The sequence below is a fragment of the Patagioenas fasciata genome, chromosome 8 (genome assembly GCF_037038585.1).
Source record: "Patagioenas fasciata isolate bPatFas1 chromosome 8, bPatFas1.hap1, whole genome shotgun sequence".
In the NCBI taxonomy this organism is placed as follows: domain Eukaryota; kingdom Metazoa; phylum Chordata; class Aves; order Columbiformes; family Columbidae; genus Patagioenas; species Patagioenas fasciata.
In genome coordinates, this window is record NC_092527.1 from 26420688 (window position 1) to 26440895 (window position 20208).

Here is a 20208-nt window from a genome sequence, read left to right on the forward strand (position 1 = left end):
TTCTTTTAAGGAAATATCACTTCCTCTTGTTTTTCAGAGAGCTATCTACTATGTGTTCATCTGATTAAATTTTACATTTCAAAGCAAATATTTTCTCCAAGCTTACTCTATTTTTGGTAAATATTTGTAAAAATGGTTCTTCACCTTGTCAAGAGTGAACAGATCAAGCAGCTGTTCTGTTCCCATGCTCTGTAGGCTTGTGTTTTCTTGGCTAATCACTGTATTTGCAATATTCATTTTGAACTTTTGAAGACCCATGATCTTCTCCTCCAGAGTTCCCCTGGTTATCAGGCGATATACATTAACAACACGTTTCTGAAAGGAAAAAAGCACACTTAGCTAAAAATAGCATCTTAGTTATTCAAGAAATCACAGCCTTTTAGTATTCCTCATGGACAGTCTGGAAGCAGTTTGGCCTGGAGTTACACTTCAGTAATTGTACTCAGTCTGATGTTAGATGAAAAGGATGAGACTATACCAGCCTATAGCAGAGGCACCTGCAATTGCATCTGTACTCAGGAAGTTTTGAATTCATGGCTTTTTACAGCTGTAGAGGGAGACTAACAGTAGTCATCCTTTCCTTGTCCAGGCATCAGAGAAGGGCAACCCTGTGGGGCTTCCCTTCAGTTGCTTGTCTCAGCTACATCTCTACCTCCACTGAAGGGTGATTCTTCACTGGCCTCTCCTCAGCAGCCCAGGGAGTACAGAAGAGACAGCATACCAAGTTGGGGATAGGATAATAAAGTACACACTCCAACATACGGCATATTTGCAAGACAGCAGTATGAACGAAAACTTGGTGAAACCACCAGACATCACTTTTATTATATCCTACAACCTTATCCAAAGTTGAGTAACAGGACTTCAGCAAGAAAAAAAAAAAAAAGAAATGGAAGAGTTTTTCACCTGCCCAATGCGATGTGCCCGATCCATGGCTTGCAAGTCTCTCATTGGGTTCCAGTCATGTTCCACAAATACTACTGTATCAGCCCCTGTTAAGTTAAGTCCCAGTCCACCAACATGAGTGGTGAGCAACAGAACATCTATAGATGGGTCATTATTAAACCTGCATTCAAAAAAAGTTAAGCATGGTAAAATTCATTTAAATAACAGATTTATGAATCTCAACTGCTTTGAGGCAGACAAAAGAATGATTTTGTACCATATAAATAATATAGTTCATTACAGTTTACCTTGTATTAGCTATGAAGGGATATGCTTACCGTGAAACAATGGAATGCCTCTGACCAGCAGGTATGCTGCCATCCAGTCGTAAATAAGTAACTGAAGGTAACTGAGGTCTGAGAAGGTCATGCTCCACTATATCCAGCATGCTCTTAAGCTGACAGAAGATCAGTACTCTGTGCTGGGCCACAACAGCTTCTGTACCGCTTTCTGAAGATCCACCATTCCCCAAACCGCAGTCCAGCAGCAGCTTAGAGTAAAAGAGCATTAAAGCATATCAGCAAAATGACAGCAGATCTCATGTAAATATTTACATTGATGGACTATCAAAATTAGAAATAAGATAAACACTACTGAAGGAAGTCTGTAAAAGACAGTCACTCAAATGACATAATGCAGAGTTTGGCTTCATTGTCAAACCATGAAAAATTTAAGAGTCATCAGAATAGTAATTTTCTTCATTTTGCCTTACTTGCAAAAGAACTTATGTATGTAATGCAACCTAACTTTATCAAGCTAATAGTCTCCTGTATAATAAATAGAAAAAGAGCTTTTCTGTAACAAGGAAGACAGGAGTAAAGAACAGAATAAAAGTAAGGTTTATCATGTAAATGTCATCACCTTGAAGCAACCTTGTGCTTCCCCCTCCTCCTTGAATTAACAGGAAAAATAAGACATAAGCCTAAAAACCTCTAGTAGTCCTTTTCATTTACTACTTAACTAGCATTTTAAGATCAGTTTTCATATTGACGAAGTCTTAAAACCTTCTGAACTGCAACATTAGCAGAGACGTTTAGAAAATTTATGGCACAACATGAAAGCCTACTTACTTGTTTTAAAGCAGACAGCTTAGGTGCATGTTGGATGTCTCGAAGGGATGAATTATGAGCTGCAAGTTGCTCTGTAATTCTTTTATATTCTGGATGTTGAGTTGTTAACACTAATGCTGGATGGTTACATAGCTTCCGTAAGTATTGCAATGCCTTTGATTATTTAGGAAATTAAATTCAAATAAATGGTTAACAACAGTGTAGTTACAGGAAAAGGATAAACAAAAGTGATTTTTAAGTACAGGGGCCATGCAACCACATTCCACAAGTTGGACTTCATTTTAATGAAAATGTATCCTAAAGTTGCACATTTATATTAAGAAAACCTGTATTTCAAACTGTATCCAGTAACAGTTCGAAGCATAATGATCTTGGTTCCTGTTGCAGCAACAGTGCAAAGACCATTTTCCACACCTTCACATCAGCGTGGGATACAGTCCATGGCTTTGGGAGCTGTGCAGACCCTTTGAGAATTGTTTCCAGGCAGCCATGACTTAATCTGCAATTCTGTAAGACCATGAACTTTCATAAATTCAGATCTAACCTTAAGAAAGTGGTTTTGTTCATGTTTTAGAATCTTATTTTTCTAATGCAACAATTGATGAGATCAAAGTTAGTTGCCTCTTGTTTTGAGGTTTTGCACTTTCGGTAATCAGTTTTTAATCAACAGTAGTATCCAAGATCTACAGAACAGCTGAACACTAGTTGAGCAAAACACTAAAAGACAGTTTTATATCATTTAAGACATAAAAACACAGTTTAAGCATACTAGCTATACATCACCTTCTGGGCAATCTGATCCAAAAGCTAAGTATTTTTTATTAAACCCACAAATATAGTTACCAGAAATAAATTAACAAGCAAGTAAAAGTTACTGAAGAAACCTGTACCTGAAATACATGACCTGTGGCTTTAAGCTTTGGTTTTTCAGTTTCTTCATTCAGTGAAATTGAAGAAACTGTTTCATCAATATCACATTTGGCACGAGACTTGGCAAAATCTTCATAGAGCTGAACCTGTAGACCAAGCCCCAGACAAAAGAATGACTTAAGTGTTTTCCCTGAGAGAAGACAAATGGTCACTTTTTGGAATTTAGTTCTGAATCATCCTAAGTCAAGAATGCTATTTTCTATGTAGCACAATATCAACAGTAATAGTGGAATTGCTTGCCATTTTTCTTTCAGCTTGGAAAACATTCTTAAAAAAATCTGCAGATGCCTAGATGTTTTTGTAGAAGAATGCCAGAAATCAATATAAAGAAATACTCTATTGCAACTGGACTGAAATCAGTTTTTAAACATGTGCTAGAAAGCTTTTTAGTCCTGTGGTTCCAGAGAACGTCAGAACTGACATCAGACTGAGCCAGGAATACAGAAGTGGTTCCTTTGTGGTCTTAACTATACTGGAAAAACTAAGCTTCCAGCCACTTTTTAAGCATACCTGTAGAGGACTGAGAATACAGTAATAATCTTGAATAATTTTGGGTGGAAGATCTTGTAGTACATCCTCTTTCATTCTCCTTAACAGGAATGGCAAAACTTGGCGGTGCAGTGCTTCCATTGCAAGAACCCCTAGTGAAGCAACAGAAGCAGTATTTTACTGATGGCAATTTCTCCTTTCTTTAGCAGTTCTCATTTAAAGGAAAACAACAAGAAAACCAAGATTTAATGTCTGATCCCTACCAGCCTCTTGTTCACGACTGGAGCTTCGGGCATCTCTACTTGCCAGTATTGGTTTCCCATAACGAGCTGCAAATTGGCGTTCAGTACCCAAAAATCCTGGCATAAGGAAGTCAAACAACGACCACAACTCTAAGACGTTGTTCTGAACATAAAAGAAACATTTGTTCAATTATTTTCAAAAGTAATCAATTGTTATCAGAAACATTTTCATGCACATTTAACGCTGTATTAAACACTACAAACAATCCTTCAACATACTTTTCAGGTTCTGGAACTTTGTGGCTCTTTCATCAATTTAAGCTATGGGGAGACTTCCATGTGTACTTTAACGTATAAATGGACTTTGTCTTAAGCCAAACCCTGAGTTCTTCTGGACAAGAAAACCCAGGAGACAGCAGTGGTCTTAGTCATGGATGAGACAGATACTCCACAGACAAATCATTTGGCCAAAGCCCAAAATCTGGAGTTCTCAGAGGAGAGTTTCTTGCCAATGTCACTAGAAGCATAGGAAATGTTCTCTCCCCTTCCCAGCCTGCTGCTTAAAGAACAAGTGAAAGAGAAAGTTGTGTTGCCAACTTTTGAACCTAATTAGTACCACAAATATTGCACTCCATTCCCCTATACATAGGTATACTAGGAAAAAGATGCAGTTTCGAGCATTTAGGAATGAAAAGCTTTTTTACAATGTGTAGTTTGAACAAGATGACTCTAATAAAAAGCACAATAAGATGGACTGCAAAAATATATCTCTCTTGCATGTTTTCTACTACCCACCCAACTCCTTAGGAAAAAAGAAAAGCAGTTACCTGGATTGGTGTACCAGAAAGAATTATCCTGTAATTGGCAGTCAGCTGTTTTACTGCTTTTGACAGTTTGGTTTTCCCATTTTTTATTACATGGCCTTCATCAAGAATGCAGTAATTAAACTTAATATTTCTAGAAAAGAAAACACAGACTTCAGTAGCATTTAAAATTCTAAACTATTAAAAACCTCAGAAAACATACCAATTCTTACCTGAAAAAGTCAATGTCATTTCTCACAACATCATATGAAGCCACTATGAGATTGTGTCTTTTCACCTGGTGTTGTAATCTTAAGAAAAAAAGAGGAGATCATAACTGAAGTGTTTCTGTCACGTTATTATTTCAGCCTTTAAAGTACCATCACAAGTCTTCCCATGCCCACAAACTCTGCTTCAGTAGTAGTAGTAGTAAAGTGAATTACAAAATTCTGAGTGTGATATTTTACTCTACCCAAGTCATAAATGCAAAGCATATTACCTTGCTCTCTCAGTAGGAGGTCCTGTATAGTGCAAAGGATTAAGATATTCTTTTGAGCAAAATTTGCCTACTTCATCCACCCAGTGTCCTGTGAGTGTAGGAGGGCACACCACCAAGGAGGGAAGAGGAACGCTGTCCACCAGTTTTGTTCTTGCATATTCCTGAGCCCTTTATGAATATAAAAACAATTTTTTTTTTTTTTTTTTTGCACAGAATAGTTGAGGTTGGAAGTGACCTCTGAGGGTCATCTGGTCCAACCCCCCTGCTCAAGCAGAGCCACCTACAACCAGTTGCCCAGGACTATGTGCAGAGTCATTACCATAGAAAAAGCTCTATGATTAAGCCTAGTAAAGTCCTTGACACCATATCCCACAGCATTCTCCCAGAGAAGCTGGCAGCTTGTGGCCTGACTCTGTGATAGATAAAGAACTGGCTGGAGGGCCAAGCCCAAAGAGTTGTGGTGAACAGAGCCACATCCAGTTGATGGCCGGTCACGAGTGGTGCTCCCCAGGGCTCAGTACTGGGGCCAGTTCTGTTTAATCTCTTTATCAATGATCTGGATGAGGGGACTGAGTGTACCCTTAGTATGTTTACAGATGACACCACACTGGGGGGGAGTGTTGATCTGCTGGAAGTTAGGAAGGTTCTGTAGAGGGATCTGGACCAGCTGGATCGATGGGCTGAGGCCAACTGTATGAGGCTCAACAAGGCCAAGCGCTGGGCCCTGCACTTGCATCACAACCACCCCATGGTGCACTACAGGCTTGGGGAAGAGTGGCTGAAAAGCTGCCTGGAGGAAGAGGACCTGGGGGTGTTGACTGACAGCTGGCTGAACATGAGGCAGCAGTGTGCCCAGGTGGCCAAAAAGGCCAACAGCATCCTGGCCTGTATCAGGAATAGTATGGCCAGTGGGACTAGGGAAGTGATTGTCCCCCTGTACTCAGCACTGGTGAGGCCCCACATTGAATCCTGTGTTCAGTTTTGGGCCCCCCACTACAAGAAAGGCACGGACATGCTGGAGAGAGCTCAGAGAAGAGCCATGAAGCTGGTGAAGGTTCTACAGCACAAGTCTTATGAGGAGCAGCTGAGGGAATTTGGGTTGTTTAGCCTAGATAAAAGGAATCTCAGGGGAAATCTTATCATGCTCTACAGCCACCTCAAAGAAGGTTGTAGGGAGGTGGGTATTGGTCTTTTCTCCTAAGTAAGAAGCAATACAATGAGAGGAAATGGCCCTCAAGTTGCACCAGTGGAGGTTTACATTGGATATTAAGAAAAATTTATTCACAGAAAGGGTTGTCAAGCACTGGAACAGGCTGCCCAGGGATGTGGTTGAGTCAGCATCCCTGGAGGCATTTGAAAGATTTGTAGATGAGGTTCTTAGGTACTGTGTTAGAGGCCAGTATTAGGTTAACAAATCTTAAAAGGTCTTTTTCAACCTAACCAATTCTATGATTCAGATCTTTAAGAAAGAATGTTATTTGCTTAAGCTTACCTGAGGCAATGATCACCTGCAAGAATGCAAATGGATTGTAAAGTTTTTCCTAAGCCCATGTCATCACAAAGAATTCCATGAAGTTTATATTTATTGAGAAATGCCAGCCAATTCACTCCATCCTGAAATTAAAAAAAGATGAAATTAGAAAATAAAAATAATGCATTGGAAGTAAAAACTGGCTTTCGGCTAGTTAAGCTTCACTTCAAACGTCTGTATGTTCTGTCATCCATCACTGCCAAACTAGGAGCTTGTTTCCACTATAAATGCATCCACTACAGCCCATTCGCTGAAAAGCAGAGGGAAACAAAGGGAGAAACATAAGTGGCTGAACAGTACAACAAGGCCTGGCTTTGCACTAGTGAGCTGCCACAGTCAGCCTAAGCAAGGCACAGCCCATTGGCCATTCCCTGAGAAAAATGACAGAATCAAGAGGCGAAAAAACCCATTCATTAAAAGAAAAACAGGATAAATGGCATGCATTAGTTAATTTGTTGTTCCTTCTCCAAGAGTCCAAGATATACACTGCACAGCTAAAAACAAAACAAAACCCACAAGCAAAAGCAATCCAGCATCTAAACAATGCCTATCCTTCCATAAAACCAGACTGGAACTTATTGCTCTTCTAAAATAGAAGTATAAGCTGTTACCTGCTGATATTTTCTGAGTTCTGCTTTGATTGGTACTGGAATTTTATAATTTTCCAGTTTTTTTCCATCCAACAATTGTTCCAGAAAGTGACGTTCTTTAGCTTTCATTCGGATTAATTCTTCAGACATGTTTGGTGGATTTGGTATACCAGCCTAAGATAGTATTTTGATAGCAGTAATATAAGTACAGTACTCAATTTTCACACAGACAATAAGAAATAAAACCTCATACTAGCTTAGACATTTTAAACAAACAAACAGCAAAGATCCGCAATCTTCTGAACTGTATAAATCCAAACTCATTGCTATACTTGTTTGATTCCTTGCAGATCAACTCATTTAGGGTTGTAGGCTGCAAAAGACAAATTCTGCCCTAAAGGACACACTGAAAAGCTTGACAGAGTCACATAGAAAAGGGGAAATCCTGGTCACACTTCTAAGACTTTAAAAAGACTGAGCTGCTCTACCTCTGATTAGAGAGTTTGAATGACCAGCTAGAGAATCCTCTGACACTCATTTCTCCTCGGCCACAAGCAACCGTCCAAAGTTATACAGGTTTTTCTCCTACAGATATTAGCAGAATTAGATCTGAAGTGATGCTGAAATCCACAGGATGAATTCAAGCAGTTGGAAACTACTGGGGAAAAGAAAATCTAAAGCCCTTCCAGGTTTGTAGCAGCAGACCATGGCTGCTTAGGTACTGCCCATACCAGGCCAGAAGCCCAAGGAAACTATGTGGGGATGAAATACGCTCAGACACTCTTGCCTGCTAGTAGCATACAGCAGCAAAAGAGGTACTGATATTTTCCATCATCACACCTGTCATCCCAGCTTTGAGTCACCTCTGTCTTTAGCTAGCAAACCCAAGGAGGCCTCATGGCTGGGAAGAAACACTATCAAATAATTCTACCGTGTATGTGGTTAACAAGGAAGGGAGAAAACTAACCCAGATTTCAAATGCTAGAAATGCTCCAATAAGGTATTTAAGAACATACATACACACAGACAACAGCCTACTTGTTCAACTGCTTTTCCTACTCTCCCTTTTATAAGAAGTAGTCTGAAGTGTGACTATCATGCCAGTTAATTTGGTTCAAGTATATTGTCAACTTGCAGCATGATTGCTTATCAATAAAACAAAACAGATTAAGTTGAACCATTGATCTTACAATCTCTCAGTCATATTTTCATTTTTTATCGTTGAATGAATAATGAAATTGAGAATACACACAGTAAACTGAGCACAGCTAAGCTCTCCCAACTAATTTATTGTTATTGTTTCCAATTCCTCACAATTAGAAACCAACACAAAAGCACAAGTTCAAAACTCCCAAGTTTATTCAGAGCCCTATCACTTATCCAGCAGATGAATTTGAGTCTTGAATTTTAGGCAGTATATAAAATGCCAGCAACAAACACTAAAGACTAAATAGAGACTCCGTTTTGTTACAGAACTATAAGTCATGCCTCAGGGACACAAAATTGAAAGAGTAGAAACGGTTTTTTTTTTTTCCTGTTTTAATAATACCACTATAACTACTGAAAACTCTAAGAGTTTGGCTTATGAAATGTCTGCAAGACTGCCCTAAAAAGTATTCCTGTTTAAAAAAGTAAAACTGTATCCATAAAACAGCACTCCCTAAGTCTCTTTCACACAAAGTGTGTGTTAAACTTTGTCTGTGAAAACAAAGTTATTTCTATCTCAAAAAAAGGATTCCTCAATAAAGTATTTCCCCATAAAACATGTATTTCCATAGGCCTATCAATCTACCCTATTTTTTCCACCAAGGTGAGTCCAACCCCTCTAGAGTTATTAATTAAATGTTAGACCAAAGGCATTTAAAAATTGCTAGCTGTCCCACAACAATGCTGGTATTTTCTCTCATTATTAATCTACTTCACTCTACGTTTGCATAATTAATATAGTTCAATATCTGATACTGAACTTCCTTTAACTGAAATGGGAAATCCTAAGGGAGTTCTTGAGTAACTATGGAGAAGAAACACGAACTGATCATGCATACATACACAATTAATAAAACAAGTATTCTACATTTTTAACAGATGCTCACTAAATTCTGTCAAAATAACTTTAAAAAAATTTAAGATATATGCATTCCATAGAATTGTATTTAGATGCATAAGAAGGGCACTGGTGGGAATGGAATTGGAATAAACAGTAGAATGCCAGAAACTAATTTCTACTTCGCTCACTTTCAACTTTTTCAACATTTCAGTATAAGCATACGGAAATAATTAAGTGCTCCATTTAAGGCAAATTGCTAGTTATCAGATTCTAAGGTTCTATTATGCTAAATTAAAAATTGACATAATAAAAGATACTAAACCCATTAAACTGACTTTTTTTTTCCATTAGAAACCTGCAAATAAATTCTGAACTGTCTTCTATTACCATCTGGTGGTGAAACTAAGTTACCTAAAGCCTTGTAGTCCTTGAAGTGGCATATGAGAAGGTGACTGAGGTATGCAAGTTGTAGTAGGTGTGAAAAACTGAAGCAAATCCATATTGATTAAACATTACTGCATCATAATACATTTAATATTTTGCCCAAAGCTGTAGGGTGGGGCTTTTTCATTTTAAATACTAGGAATAAATAACTGTACTTGTCTTTACACTACTTCTATTGCTGTTATTTCTTTTTCCTTTACATCAGTATTGCTTTTTTATGCATTTCCCTTGACCACATACACAACAAAAATCATACCTAGGGACAGCACACAACTCTTAAGACTTTTAAGGTAAAACTAGCAAAGGCAGCATTACATGCAAAGGTAATTAATATACACTTTAACTTAATGTACACAGTCAAAATGAGTTTCTTAAAAAGATAACTTTTTTGGTAACATTAATTTAGAAAATTACTAACAGAGGCTCCAATTTTACTTATTTTACATTTTAAAGGATACAGCTTCAATTATCTGATATGGACTCAAGATTTATTAAAAACAGTTACTTGTTCAGCATTTAATAAGCCAGAAGCTTGGACTTTGTGGCTGGTGAAAAAGTGGATACAGGACAGTTCACATACTCAGTATACTCCCAGTCTGAACTTACCTCAAGAGGCATTAGTCTAATTAGTGTTGCAAAGCACTGAGTAGCCATAAAGCGTACACTGTCTGTCTGATCACTCATTCTGCCCAGAACGGGAACCACCAGAAGAACAATGTATGGAACAATACCAACATCCAGCTGCTCCATTACACCTGGATCAGCTATTAAGGAAATACTTTTTACCACTTCAGGATTGTCTGACATCAATATAGACCTGGCAGATTCCTCACTCAATAGGTAAAAGTTATTAATATGTTACAATCAGATGAGCAAGATTTCTACTAACAAAGCAATGGGAAAAACAGCCCAGAAGTCTGATCTACCCAGTGACATTTAGCCAAATGAATTCCATAGTTTGAGAAACCGAATTACCTCCAGCAAAACTTGATTTGATAGATAAAATAAAGGTGATAGAAATAAAAGTTTCCTTCTTGTCTACAGTAAGAAAACAGCTTAACATTTTATTTCATTCCTACTCCCATTTTTTTCAAGGCAAGAGTTTTTGTTCCCCCAAATTATACAACTGCAAAGAGGTTTCTGCATTTTTGAATACTCAAGCAAGGATACATGCAAGTGCTTCAATTGCACCTTCTTGTTTGGTGTTGTCATCTATTGCTCCCAACCACGGCAGAACTTTCTCTAGAAAGATATTCATTGTTTCCATGGTAGCTATTTTGCTCATAACACCTACACAACGAGCAGCCATGTGTCTCACTGCAGTGTTGGGATGTTGAAGGCACATAGATAGATGAGGCAAATGCTGTATTAACTGAAGAGAAGAAGAGGGTGTGTGGGGGGAATGGTTAATATTGATTATAAACAAATTACGGAATTTGTTTGAAGTAAACGGTCTTTTAATGTCACTGTTACCTCCTAAATGATGCTTGAAATGGCTCCTTCACATGATCACATTTTCATTTTGTCAAAACTAATATTTTAACTTGAAACAAAAAATTGAACTTTGAAAAAGTACTACTCCCAAATACAGTTAAAATTCAGACAGTAACAGAATGTTTAGTGTTTTAGTCAAAATGCAAATTAAGAAGCCCTTGATAATTAAGGAATTGTTTCACAGTGGAAATATATAGTATTCAGAACTTTTTATAATTAAAATACTTATTGCTTAAATACAGATACATAGATTAAATAACGCCTTCCAGCTAGCAAATTTGTCCTAGACTTATCCCGTTTATGTTTAGGCAGATGAATTATCCATCTTGGGTGTCTTATTAGCTCTGTGTTACAAGACAGACACCCACAAGGAAATGCCCATCTTCCCAGGGGGGTACACATGTACCTACATGCCTTTTGCTTATCAGCAAAAATGTGTTTGTGTCAGATATCCTAAACAGATGGTCATGTTCCTCCTAGTCTGTCCCTAACTGCTAGCTTTGATGAACCAATTCTGCACTCTTCGACTTTCAATGATTTTTTTAAAATCTGTATAGAGTACTAGCACCCCCAAAATCAATCTACACATGAACTACTATATAAAAACCCTTCCACATCATGTGCTAAATTCACTCAAAATCACTTCAATGTTTTATTAAAATAGGTAAGAAACAATTTCCCATCTTCCATGTGAATCTTCTCCATCTGCTCAGAATTCTACAGCCATTCCTTATGCCCAATCCTTTCCCATCATATTCCTTCTAGAGTTCTGCCTAATTATTCCTTGCATGGGAGCCTTTTTGTATATTTTTATCATCCTGTTGCCCTTCTCTATGCCTCTTCCAGTACTACTATAATTATTCTGAAGTAGAGTACTGCAGATAGGTTACTACTGAAAATTGTATTCCAATTGGGCATAATGGTGACTTTCTTGTTCTGTTTTTCTTAACTGTATTTTTTTTGTTATTGTTCTTTTTCTTCCCCAGTATTTTACATTCAGCTGATATCTTCACAGAACTCTCTTAACTCCAAGACCTATTGCCTGAGTAGAAATAGTCAGGTCAGAGCCTACTACTGCATATAATGTATTAAGGCTTTTACATTGAGAGGTAGGTAAAAAGAAATAATTTTTAAAATTAATCAATCCAGTCTACTTGGGTGTAACTGATGTCTCCCACAACTTTTGCATTCCCTGCATGTGGACCCTGTCTATTCTCCAGGTTCAGCAAATCTGGAACTAGGATAAAGCAGAGTTGAGATGCTGATTTCAATGTAACACAATAGCATAAATATTATCATAACTCAAGCTGTGGATACTATCTTGTTTGGGCATTTCAGGAGGACATTTTTCATGTCTATTGGAATAACCTCCCCAGGGAAGTGGTGGATTCCCCAGCACTGGACACTTTTAAGATTCAGCTGGACAGGGTGCTGGGCCATCTTGTCTAGACTGAACTGTGCTTTTGCCCAGAAAGGTTGGACCAGATGATCCTCGTGGTCACTTCCCAAGAGACAAACTCCGCATTTGTGCTGTCCCCAACAGACCTGCAGGCTTTGCTTCTCTTTGGAATGGCCTGAATGCCTGCAGAAACACACACCAGCTTAATGGCACTTTTTTGTGAGAGGACATTAAGGACAGTTTTGGTCAGCAAGTTTTGAAGATGCTGGAAATTAAGAGCAGAAATTTGGACATGCTTGACAGGATACAGGACTTGGAGAACAGGTGGGCTAGTAAGTGCAATAAAAACACCATTTGAGCATTAGAAAAATATCTTAAACTGTGGCAACAAACAGACTTAATTGCTTCATACAAAAGCTGCTTTGGAATATGATTACCAGAGGATGGAGCTGAGTATCCATTGAAGCTGCTGTTGTTTCAAAAACCTGTAAAGAATTTACTAGCTCCTGGGCAGGAACATCTCCTTTTTCCAGTAAGGACTTTCGGTCTGTTAAGAACAGAAAAAGTGTTTAGTTAAATACTGACATACTGCATCCAGCCCTTCAGCTCCCCTAAGCTTAAATCAGAAGTGTAATTACCAAAATTATTTATGTGAATGTTGTTCTTTAATGAGCCAACCATAGCATCCCAGAGATGTGGCAGTCCCGTTGCCATTTCAGCACCAAAATGTTTAGCTATGGTAGATAAGGCAAATTCAGCTCCTCTTCTCTGTACAACATAAGGTTTCTGAGCCTAGAATTAAAAAATTTAACCAAGTAGTGAGGACAAATACATTTAAGAACAACAGTTATTTTCAAGAAAGCTCCTACTGTTATATAGGCATTCAATACTCCTTGTCTTTATAGCTACCTATGACATTTGCTGGTCAGTGTTTACTTTGAACGTTATTAATTTTTTAAGTAGTAAAAAGTAGAAGTATTTTATAGCAGATTTAAATCCTATAAATTTGGGGATATGGCTCTTGTTGACACATGCCCATTTCAGCAAGAGGTTTTCCAACTGGTTCCAATTTCAGAAACTCAGATATTGCCAATGTAGGGAACACCAAGAACAATAACACACTAGCAATGCTTCTCAAAAGCAATATTTGGTTTATTATTAAGCCCTTTCTCTTCACTCTCTTCAGGAAGTGAAACTGATAAAAATAGCTTTAGCAACTAAGAACAAAATCCACAACACTGTTTAGGAATCCCAGTCCTGAACAGGATCTTATTAAAACACACTGAAGAATTATATAAATAGAACAGTAACAAAGAAATTTGGCATATCAAGTGTGGAGTCAGATGTACATCCTAAAGCCAGTCGTGTTCAAGTTTTTAATGCTTCAAAGCTTCCATGTTACGTCAAGATGACGAACACTAACATGGGTAATAGGACATAATCACAGCACAGTTTGTGGAAATCCACTTGCATGGATTTACATTGATATATTAATATCCTGTACTAAATGTAAAATTTTCAGAAGTATTACTTTTCTTAATGACACATTGAAGATTTAAAACATCATCATCAACAACTAATATATGTTGCTTGCATCACAAAATTTTACATCAGCTCAGTTCTCTCATGAAAAGATTCTGGACATCCCTATTATAGTGTTATCAACTCCAGTGAATTCAACCTAACAGAAGGTAAGGATGGATGTGCAAGCTGCAAAGGCAAGTTTTTGAGATTTACCTCATCAAGTTCTGTAGGAATGCTTCCACTACTGCCAGCAGGGAGATCTGCAATTGGGGCTTTTGGAGCTTTTGGAGTAGGACCTCGACGACTTGTGATGGCAAAAGCAGCTTTCTGATGTCTGTACAGTGTGATTATTCCCCTATGCTTAGTAACTGTATGATGCATCCCATCTTTATCAGAGTTGGGCCCTAAAGGAAAAGAGAGAATAGCTGACAACTCAAACTGCAGTTTAAAATGTAGGTGGAAGTGACAGCTACCTACAAGTTACCTGCAAATCTCAATGTTCTTAAACACAAACAAACCAGAACAAAATCTCAGAAATATCATCCTCCTCAAGGATGGAAAAAATTAAGAGTGCAGAGCAAAGTTACTCTGTTAAGAGCACAATACAAACTTGGCAAGAAAATTTAAGTGTGTCAATTGTCACATAAATTCTTATTCTGCAAGAAGTACAGGTAATAAAACTTCAGGCAAACATGAAAAGTTTAAAGAAGTTTGGTTTTCTTAATATAAAACAACACATTATGTTCTAAAGTTTAAACATACATGTTCTATATCCTTCACAAACAGTTCAAGACTTCTACCATGATACAACAGCAGATGCCATCAGTATCTTTGGATTTGGTGATGTTTCTATTTATGCTAATCAGCTTAATTTTCAACTCTCTTCAATTTCAATTAAAAGCTTCATAACACATGTAAGTGAAATGTGATCATAACAGTTAATAATTGAACAGTAACTGAAAATTGGAACAATGTTATTTTATACATATAGTTTTTGAAAACTATACACATCCTTAGCTGCACATAGTGTGTAGTTTTGGACACCTAAATGAAATAATTACTAACAAATGACTAACAGTTGCTAGCATTTTAAAAAACACTGAAAACAAGACTTGCTCAAGCAGACATATTTTAAGAATCCCAGGAGTCTCAGACAGCATACCTTTGGAGTTTTCATGGCTTCCCTGAGGCTGTGCAGGACATGCTGCTAGTGGGGTAAGATGCGGATCCACACAGAGGGAGTTGCAGAGATTTTTTATAATCTTTGAATTGGGACAAGGAGACCTTGTTGTACACTGCTGAAGTAACTTCGCTATACATGAAGCCACGTAGTTTTGTATAAGTATATTCTCCTCTTTTTTGATGGCTTCCATTAAGGGTTTTATAACAGGATTCAGCTTTTCTGGAAGTTGCTGCAAGTTCACAACTGCACATGCAACAAATGTATGGACTCGCAGATGCAACACTTGCCATTCTTGATTTGTTTCTGTAACAGTCATTTGGACCTGTTGTCGTTTACTGTCCAACTGTTGTAGAATTTTAGGATTCAAAGTAAAGGATGATGTCACTTCATTGAAAACAGAAGTAACCTAATAAAAAAGAAAAGAGTTACAAATCTGTTTCATTTACTGTAAAATTGGATATCCTCTGAAAACTGTGGTATTCACAACATAACAAGTCACTTCACCAGGTATTATCATCTCCCTTGGGAATTCATTTTAGATGGCAGCTGTAATCAGACTGGCTGTCAAAATTCCCTCAGCCCATATACACAACTATCTATAACTTGAAAGATATCCTGAGATTTCCAAGTTAAGCTACTGCATATTACTACATAAATACTACCATCTGAGAATTTCAAGATCCATCATCCTACACTTACCATGACCATAATCATACAAACTTAAACCTTCCTATAGTTACCATCAGCATCTCAGTTGCATACACAAACACACCCAGGATCCTAATCTCCCTCCTCTCCTGCCCCAAGCTGCACCATATCCATCACAATTCCTTCATCCTCCCAAATCTACACACCCCTCCCACATCAGTCCCCTTTTATTCTGCAAGCTCTCAAACCAACAAGCTCTTCATCTACATCCTACCTCATCTGTCCATACTTCTATCTTTCTCTCTCCTTAAGAAGCCAATTTGGGGTTAAAAGAAAAAGTTTTTAAATTGTTGGCCCAACATTATCAGCTGGTTTTGCTTACAGAGCTTTTTATGTCAAGAGCTACATTTTATTAGCACATCTAACACTGATATTTTCAGATTAAAACACACAAAACAATTGAACAGCCAGGAAAAAACACACACTTTAAAGCACATGCTTGGCAGATTCGGGCAGGGGGAAGTTTAGAATTTACAGTTTGTCTTTGACAGTGGTTTTGAAAGAATTCCAGCCCGCTTTGTTTTCTATGTAGATTTCAATAGGGAATATACACCTGCATTCAGAACACTGTACTACTTTCTCCTGTTAAGTATCTACATGGCATTCTACTCGATTTTCGACATAGTCTGTAAACACCACAGGGAAAGTGGTAAGTATCTATCACGTCTCGCGTCAAAGGACGTGTGAAGGCACCACATTATTTCTGAAAGTTACTGTCCATGTAATAATTATGCTGAAGACTTATTTAAAGACAATAATATATTTGAAAGAAGGGCAGACATGCCTCCACTTACCAGCTCATTAGCTTGATCTATTGTAAATACACTGCAGTTTACCCTGTTTCCAATGTCAATGTGCGCATCAGCTAACAATGAGATGAGTTGTTTACATTCATTCTGCATTCGTGTGAAAGGAACAGCAATTTCATCATAATAGAGATGTTCAGAAAGGACCCCAAGTAAACGAGGTTGCACACAAGTGGCCACAGTTCTACACTCCTAGAACAAGAAAAGACAATTTGTATTTCTGAGTAATCACAATTCTTCTTGTTCAGTTTGGGCACTAAACAGTGCAATCTAGCTACAAAAATCCAGTTTCCAGAGGGACCGTTAATATTTGTAACCCAGAACATTAAAGACAAAAAAAACCCCACACACCACATTCAGTCTGCCACTAGCACTGCATTGGTAGTGAACACAGAAGACAGTCATGTTAAAAGGAAGCACTGACCTTAGATAACATGCATCTTGAGAACAGACTTATTTGTAGAAGAAATGTGAACATATTTACTGATTCATAGTTCTGACAGTTGTCTTGAGCTACCAAGTAATTTATTCCTCCATTTTCTAACAATCAAGATTTTAGTAAATAGATTATCAACTGAGATTTTATTTCAAGCTAAGTAGCAGATTAGTTGTGGATTAAGATAGCAAGTAAGATGTATTTTTGCTGCAGAAACATCCTACCTTTTGCAAGGCTGCCCACTCACAAATTACTAATGCAACACTAATCCTCTGCAAGGCAGATTTAGAATTCAAGTGGAAAAGCAGCAGCTGAGCTAACGATTCAGCTGGCTTTATTTCTTGAGTAACAGTATTTACACCTGGGTCACACATGCAGCAACAAAGTGCTCCCAGCAACCTGAAAAAGGAGAAAGAACAGCCACTTCAACATTACAATTACTCTGCAATTAATGAAGATGCCAAAAAAGTCTACTCACATTTTGGCAAAAACACTATATAATGAGAAATAAATTGATTTAAAATATTTTTTTCAGGTTTCCAGTAAACTCACTTTGCTGCCATCATCCGAGCTCGCATGACAACATAATCCCTGGTTGCTGGATCTTCTGCAATGCTGTCTGCCCCAGCAATGTATTCCTGAATCACTTCCTTATTCTGGGTTTGACCTTGACGCAGTTTAGCACCTGCCTTTTCCTGCCGAATAAAGTTGGGAGAGGCTGAAACTAAACTTATTTGTAATAGAAAAGATGAATTCATATTCCATAATGTTTCAAATAACCATCATACCCCACAAACGCTGGAAAAAGGCAGAACATTTCTTGGATAGCAGACTTCTTAAAGTAGTGAATCAGTATAAATCACCTCTCTACTAATAGTATTCCATGGTCCTTTCAAAATGTATTATATGATTCCTTCACTTAATATTAAAACTAATACCCAACATACAGCTGATGAACTGAGTCCACACAGAAGAAAAAGGAAACCTCTTTCAGCATGTTTTCAGAAATAATGCAGCGCTTTTAGACTTAAATCAATCTTGCAAACAGATGGTTTTGGTACCACGATAGTTACAGAACCAGGTAAAGATAGATTTATAAAGTAAAGGACCCATAGGGAATGTGCTGCATGATGGAACTTTGAGTTCGCATGGATAACCTGAGAAGAACTATTTTGCCCTACAGACATCAGGTTTGTAAGATAGGTTACATTTAGAGTTATAGAAAGGCACCACCACTCCCCTCTAACATCTTTAGAACATGTTTTTGTATTGCTGTGCAGCTAATCAACTCCTTCTTTCCCCCAAACAGTGAGGTCACATTTCACTTACTTTTGATCTGGTTTTTACTTCCAGCAACATGTTTAAGTCAATGGGCAAATGAGATGGCTGCATCATTAGGCAGAGCCAAGCTCCCATCCATGGACAAGCAGCTGCAACCACATACTGTACAGATGCCTTGTTTAACAGTTCCAGCCATACCTGGGGAAAGAAACAGTGGAAATAGTGACAAATCTGTATGTGGTCTATGTAAGATTGCACATGTGCTGATACATTGTAGGAACCACCCAATTCTCCTTCACTCTATGCTAAAGCATCACATAAGCTAACTACAAAATAATTAACATGAACACACTATTCTTTATCTACATAAAAGTGCAGATGATATGAAAGAGCAGGATACAATAAACACCATGTATCTATGTCACGTAAATACCTTGTGAATAAGATCCAGAATTTCTTGGTTGCTTTCTAAGATACAAAACTGAAATATGTGCCTCAACATGTCTTGCAGAATTGGAGTCAGCCATGTTGAAGAGCTCTGAAACGAGGGTATCATATGATCAAGCAGATTCCAATATGTATCACAGTAGAACACTAATAACTAATTCTTACCTGGTCTTGGGTAGACAGCAGCGTGAATAACGTTTCCAGTGCTGCTTTTCGCACAGAAGATATAGTATGATGCAAGAACGGCCACACACGTGGGACCAAAACTGTGAGTGACTGCTGAATACTAGCACATGAAGGGGAGATGTAGAGGCAGTGACAGGGAAAAACAAACACACAGCTAAGTTAATTTTGTTTATCCTCAATGATAAAGTTTTATCCAAAATAAAGCTTTTTTTTTAAAAAGGTATTATTGCAGATGCTTTGTGATTTTAACTGAAGGCTCAAGTTACCACAGTTTAAACATTTAAAATACTTTGAGTCAGTATCTTTTTTTTTGCAAAAATACTGTTTTTTCTTACTGGTATAAAGAAGTATTCTATTCAAGCATGTCTTTTTACCATGTTGTTTCCAGATTATACTCTGGGCTTTGTTCAACTAATTAGAAAAAAGTGAGGTTTTGTTTTGAATTTATTATTAGGCATTTGTGAACTTAGAAGTAATTAAAAACAAGCTTGGATCTTTTGTGCATGAACTTCCACATCAACTGATGCAAGCAGCACATGCTGAATTAAAGATGGCATTAGTGACAAAACATCATTCTTAATTTTGGATTTGGGCAAAAATCAGCTTCAGCAGTGATGATCATATAGGATGAGAAAGATAAGATGTGTAAAGCATCTACCTTAAGTGTAGATGCTGTGAGTTTACCATGTGTATAATGAAAAATGTTAACATACTGATATGCAATTCCTTTAATTTGACAGAGTCCCAAACAGAGAGGAACTAGGCATAGTCTTCAACCAGTGACAGAGTTACTGGTTGTACTATTGATGTGAATTTTCAAGTCTGTAGCTCTCTCTTCAGAACAGGTCCAATGGTAAAGTTCTACAGGTACACACATATTAACATGCATAGTTTGCTCTCTTGTTTGGAGTTTGTCAACACAGGGCAGACAAACCAGAAATTTGTGGGCAGGACCACCATATGAGCAGAGACAATATCCTTTTACTAAAATAACCAAGATGAATGGAAAGGGGAAAAAATAAAGTCACATATAAACAACGTCTAGTATCCTTTAAGTATTTAGTTGCCTTTTACTTGTGTAATGAGAATAGAAGCACTGTCCTAACCTTCACTTTATGGAAAAGCAAGAGTAAAATTAAAATACTAATTTAAAT

The 20208-nt window shown here is 37.6% G+C and overlaps 1 protein-coding gene across 1 annotated transcript in view; it reads right to left on the reverse strand.

Annotated features, from left to right (window-relative positions):
- The window catches only part of BTAF1 (B-TFIID TATA-box binding protein associated factor 1), a 44683-nt gene that overhangs the window by 1657 nt on the left and 22818 nt on the right, over positions 1-20208 (reverse strand). The window contains exons 14-37 of the mRNA XM_065843900.2: positions 19034-19154; positions 18855-18959; positions 18470-18619; positions 17693-17835; positions 17365-17539; positions 16693-16896; positions 15170-15596; positions 14221-14411; positions 13122-13275; positions 12921-13030; positions 10761-10962; positions 10197-10345; positions 7121-7273; positions 6471-6592; positions 4979-5146; positions 4713-4790; positions 4504-4633; positions 3698-3839; positions 3456-3586; positions 2906-3031; positions 2016-2168; positions 1224-1435; positions 907-1066; positions 145-315 (exon numbers count right to left, since the gene is read on the reverse strand). Coding sequence (XP_065699972.1) covers positions 145-315; positions 907-1066; positions 1224-1435; positions 2016-2168; positions 2906-3031; positions 3456-3586; positions 3698-3839; positions 4504-4633; positions 4713-4790; positions 4979-5146; positions 6471-6592; positions 7121-7273; positions 10197-10345; positions 10761-10962; positions 12921-13030; positions 13122-13275; positions 14221-14411; positions 15170-15596; positions 16693-16896; positions 17365-17539; positions 17693-17835; positions 18470-18619; positions 18855-18959; positions 19034-19154 — 3877 coding nt within the window. The remainder of the gene's footprint in view (positions 1-144; positions 316-906; positions 1067-1223; positions 1436-2015; positions 2169-2905; positions 3032-3455; positions 3587-3697; positions 3840-4503; positions 4634-4712; positions 4791-4978; positions 5147-6470; positions 6593-7120; positions 7274-10196; positions 10346-10760; positions 10963-12920; positions 13031-13121; positions 13276-14220; positions 14412-15169; positions 15597-16692; positions 16897-17364; positions 17540-17692; positions 17836-18469; positions 18620-18854; positions 18960-19033; positions 19155-20208) is intronic.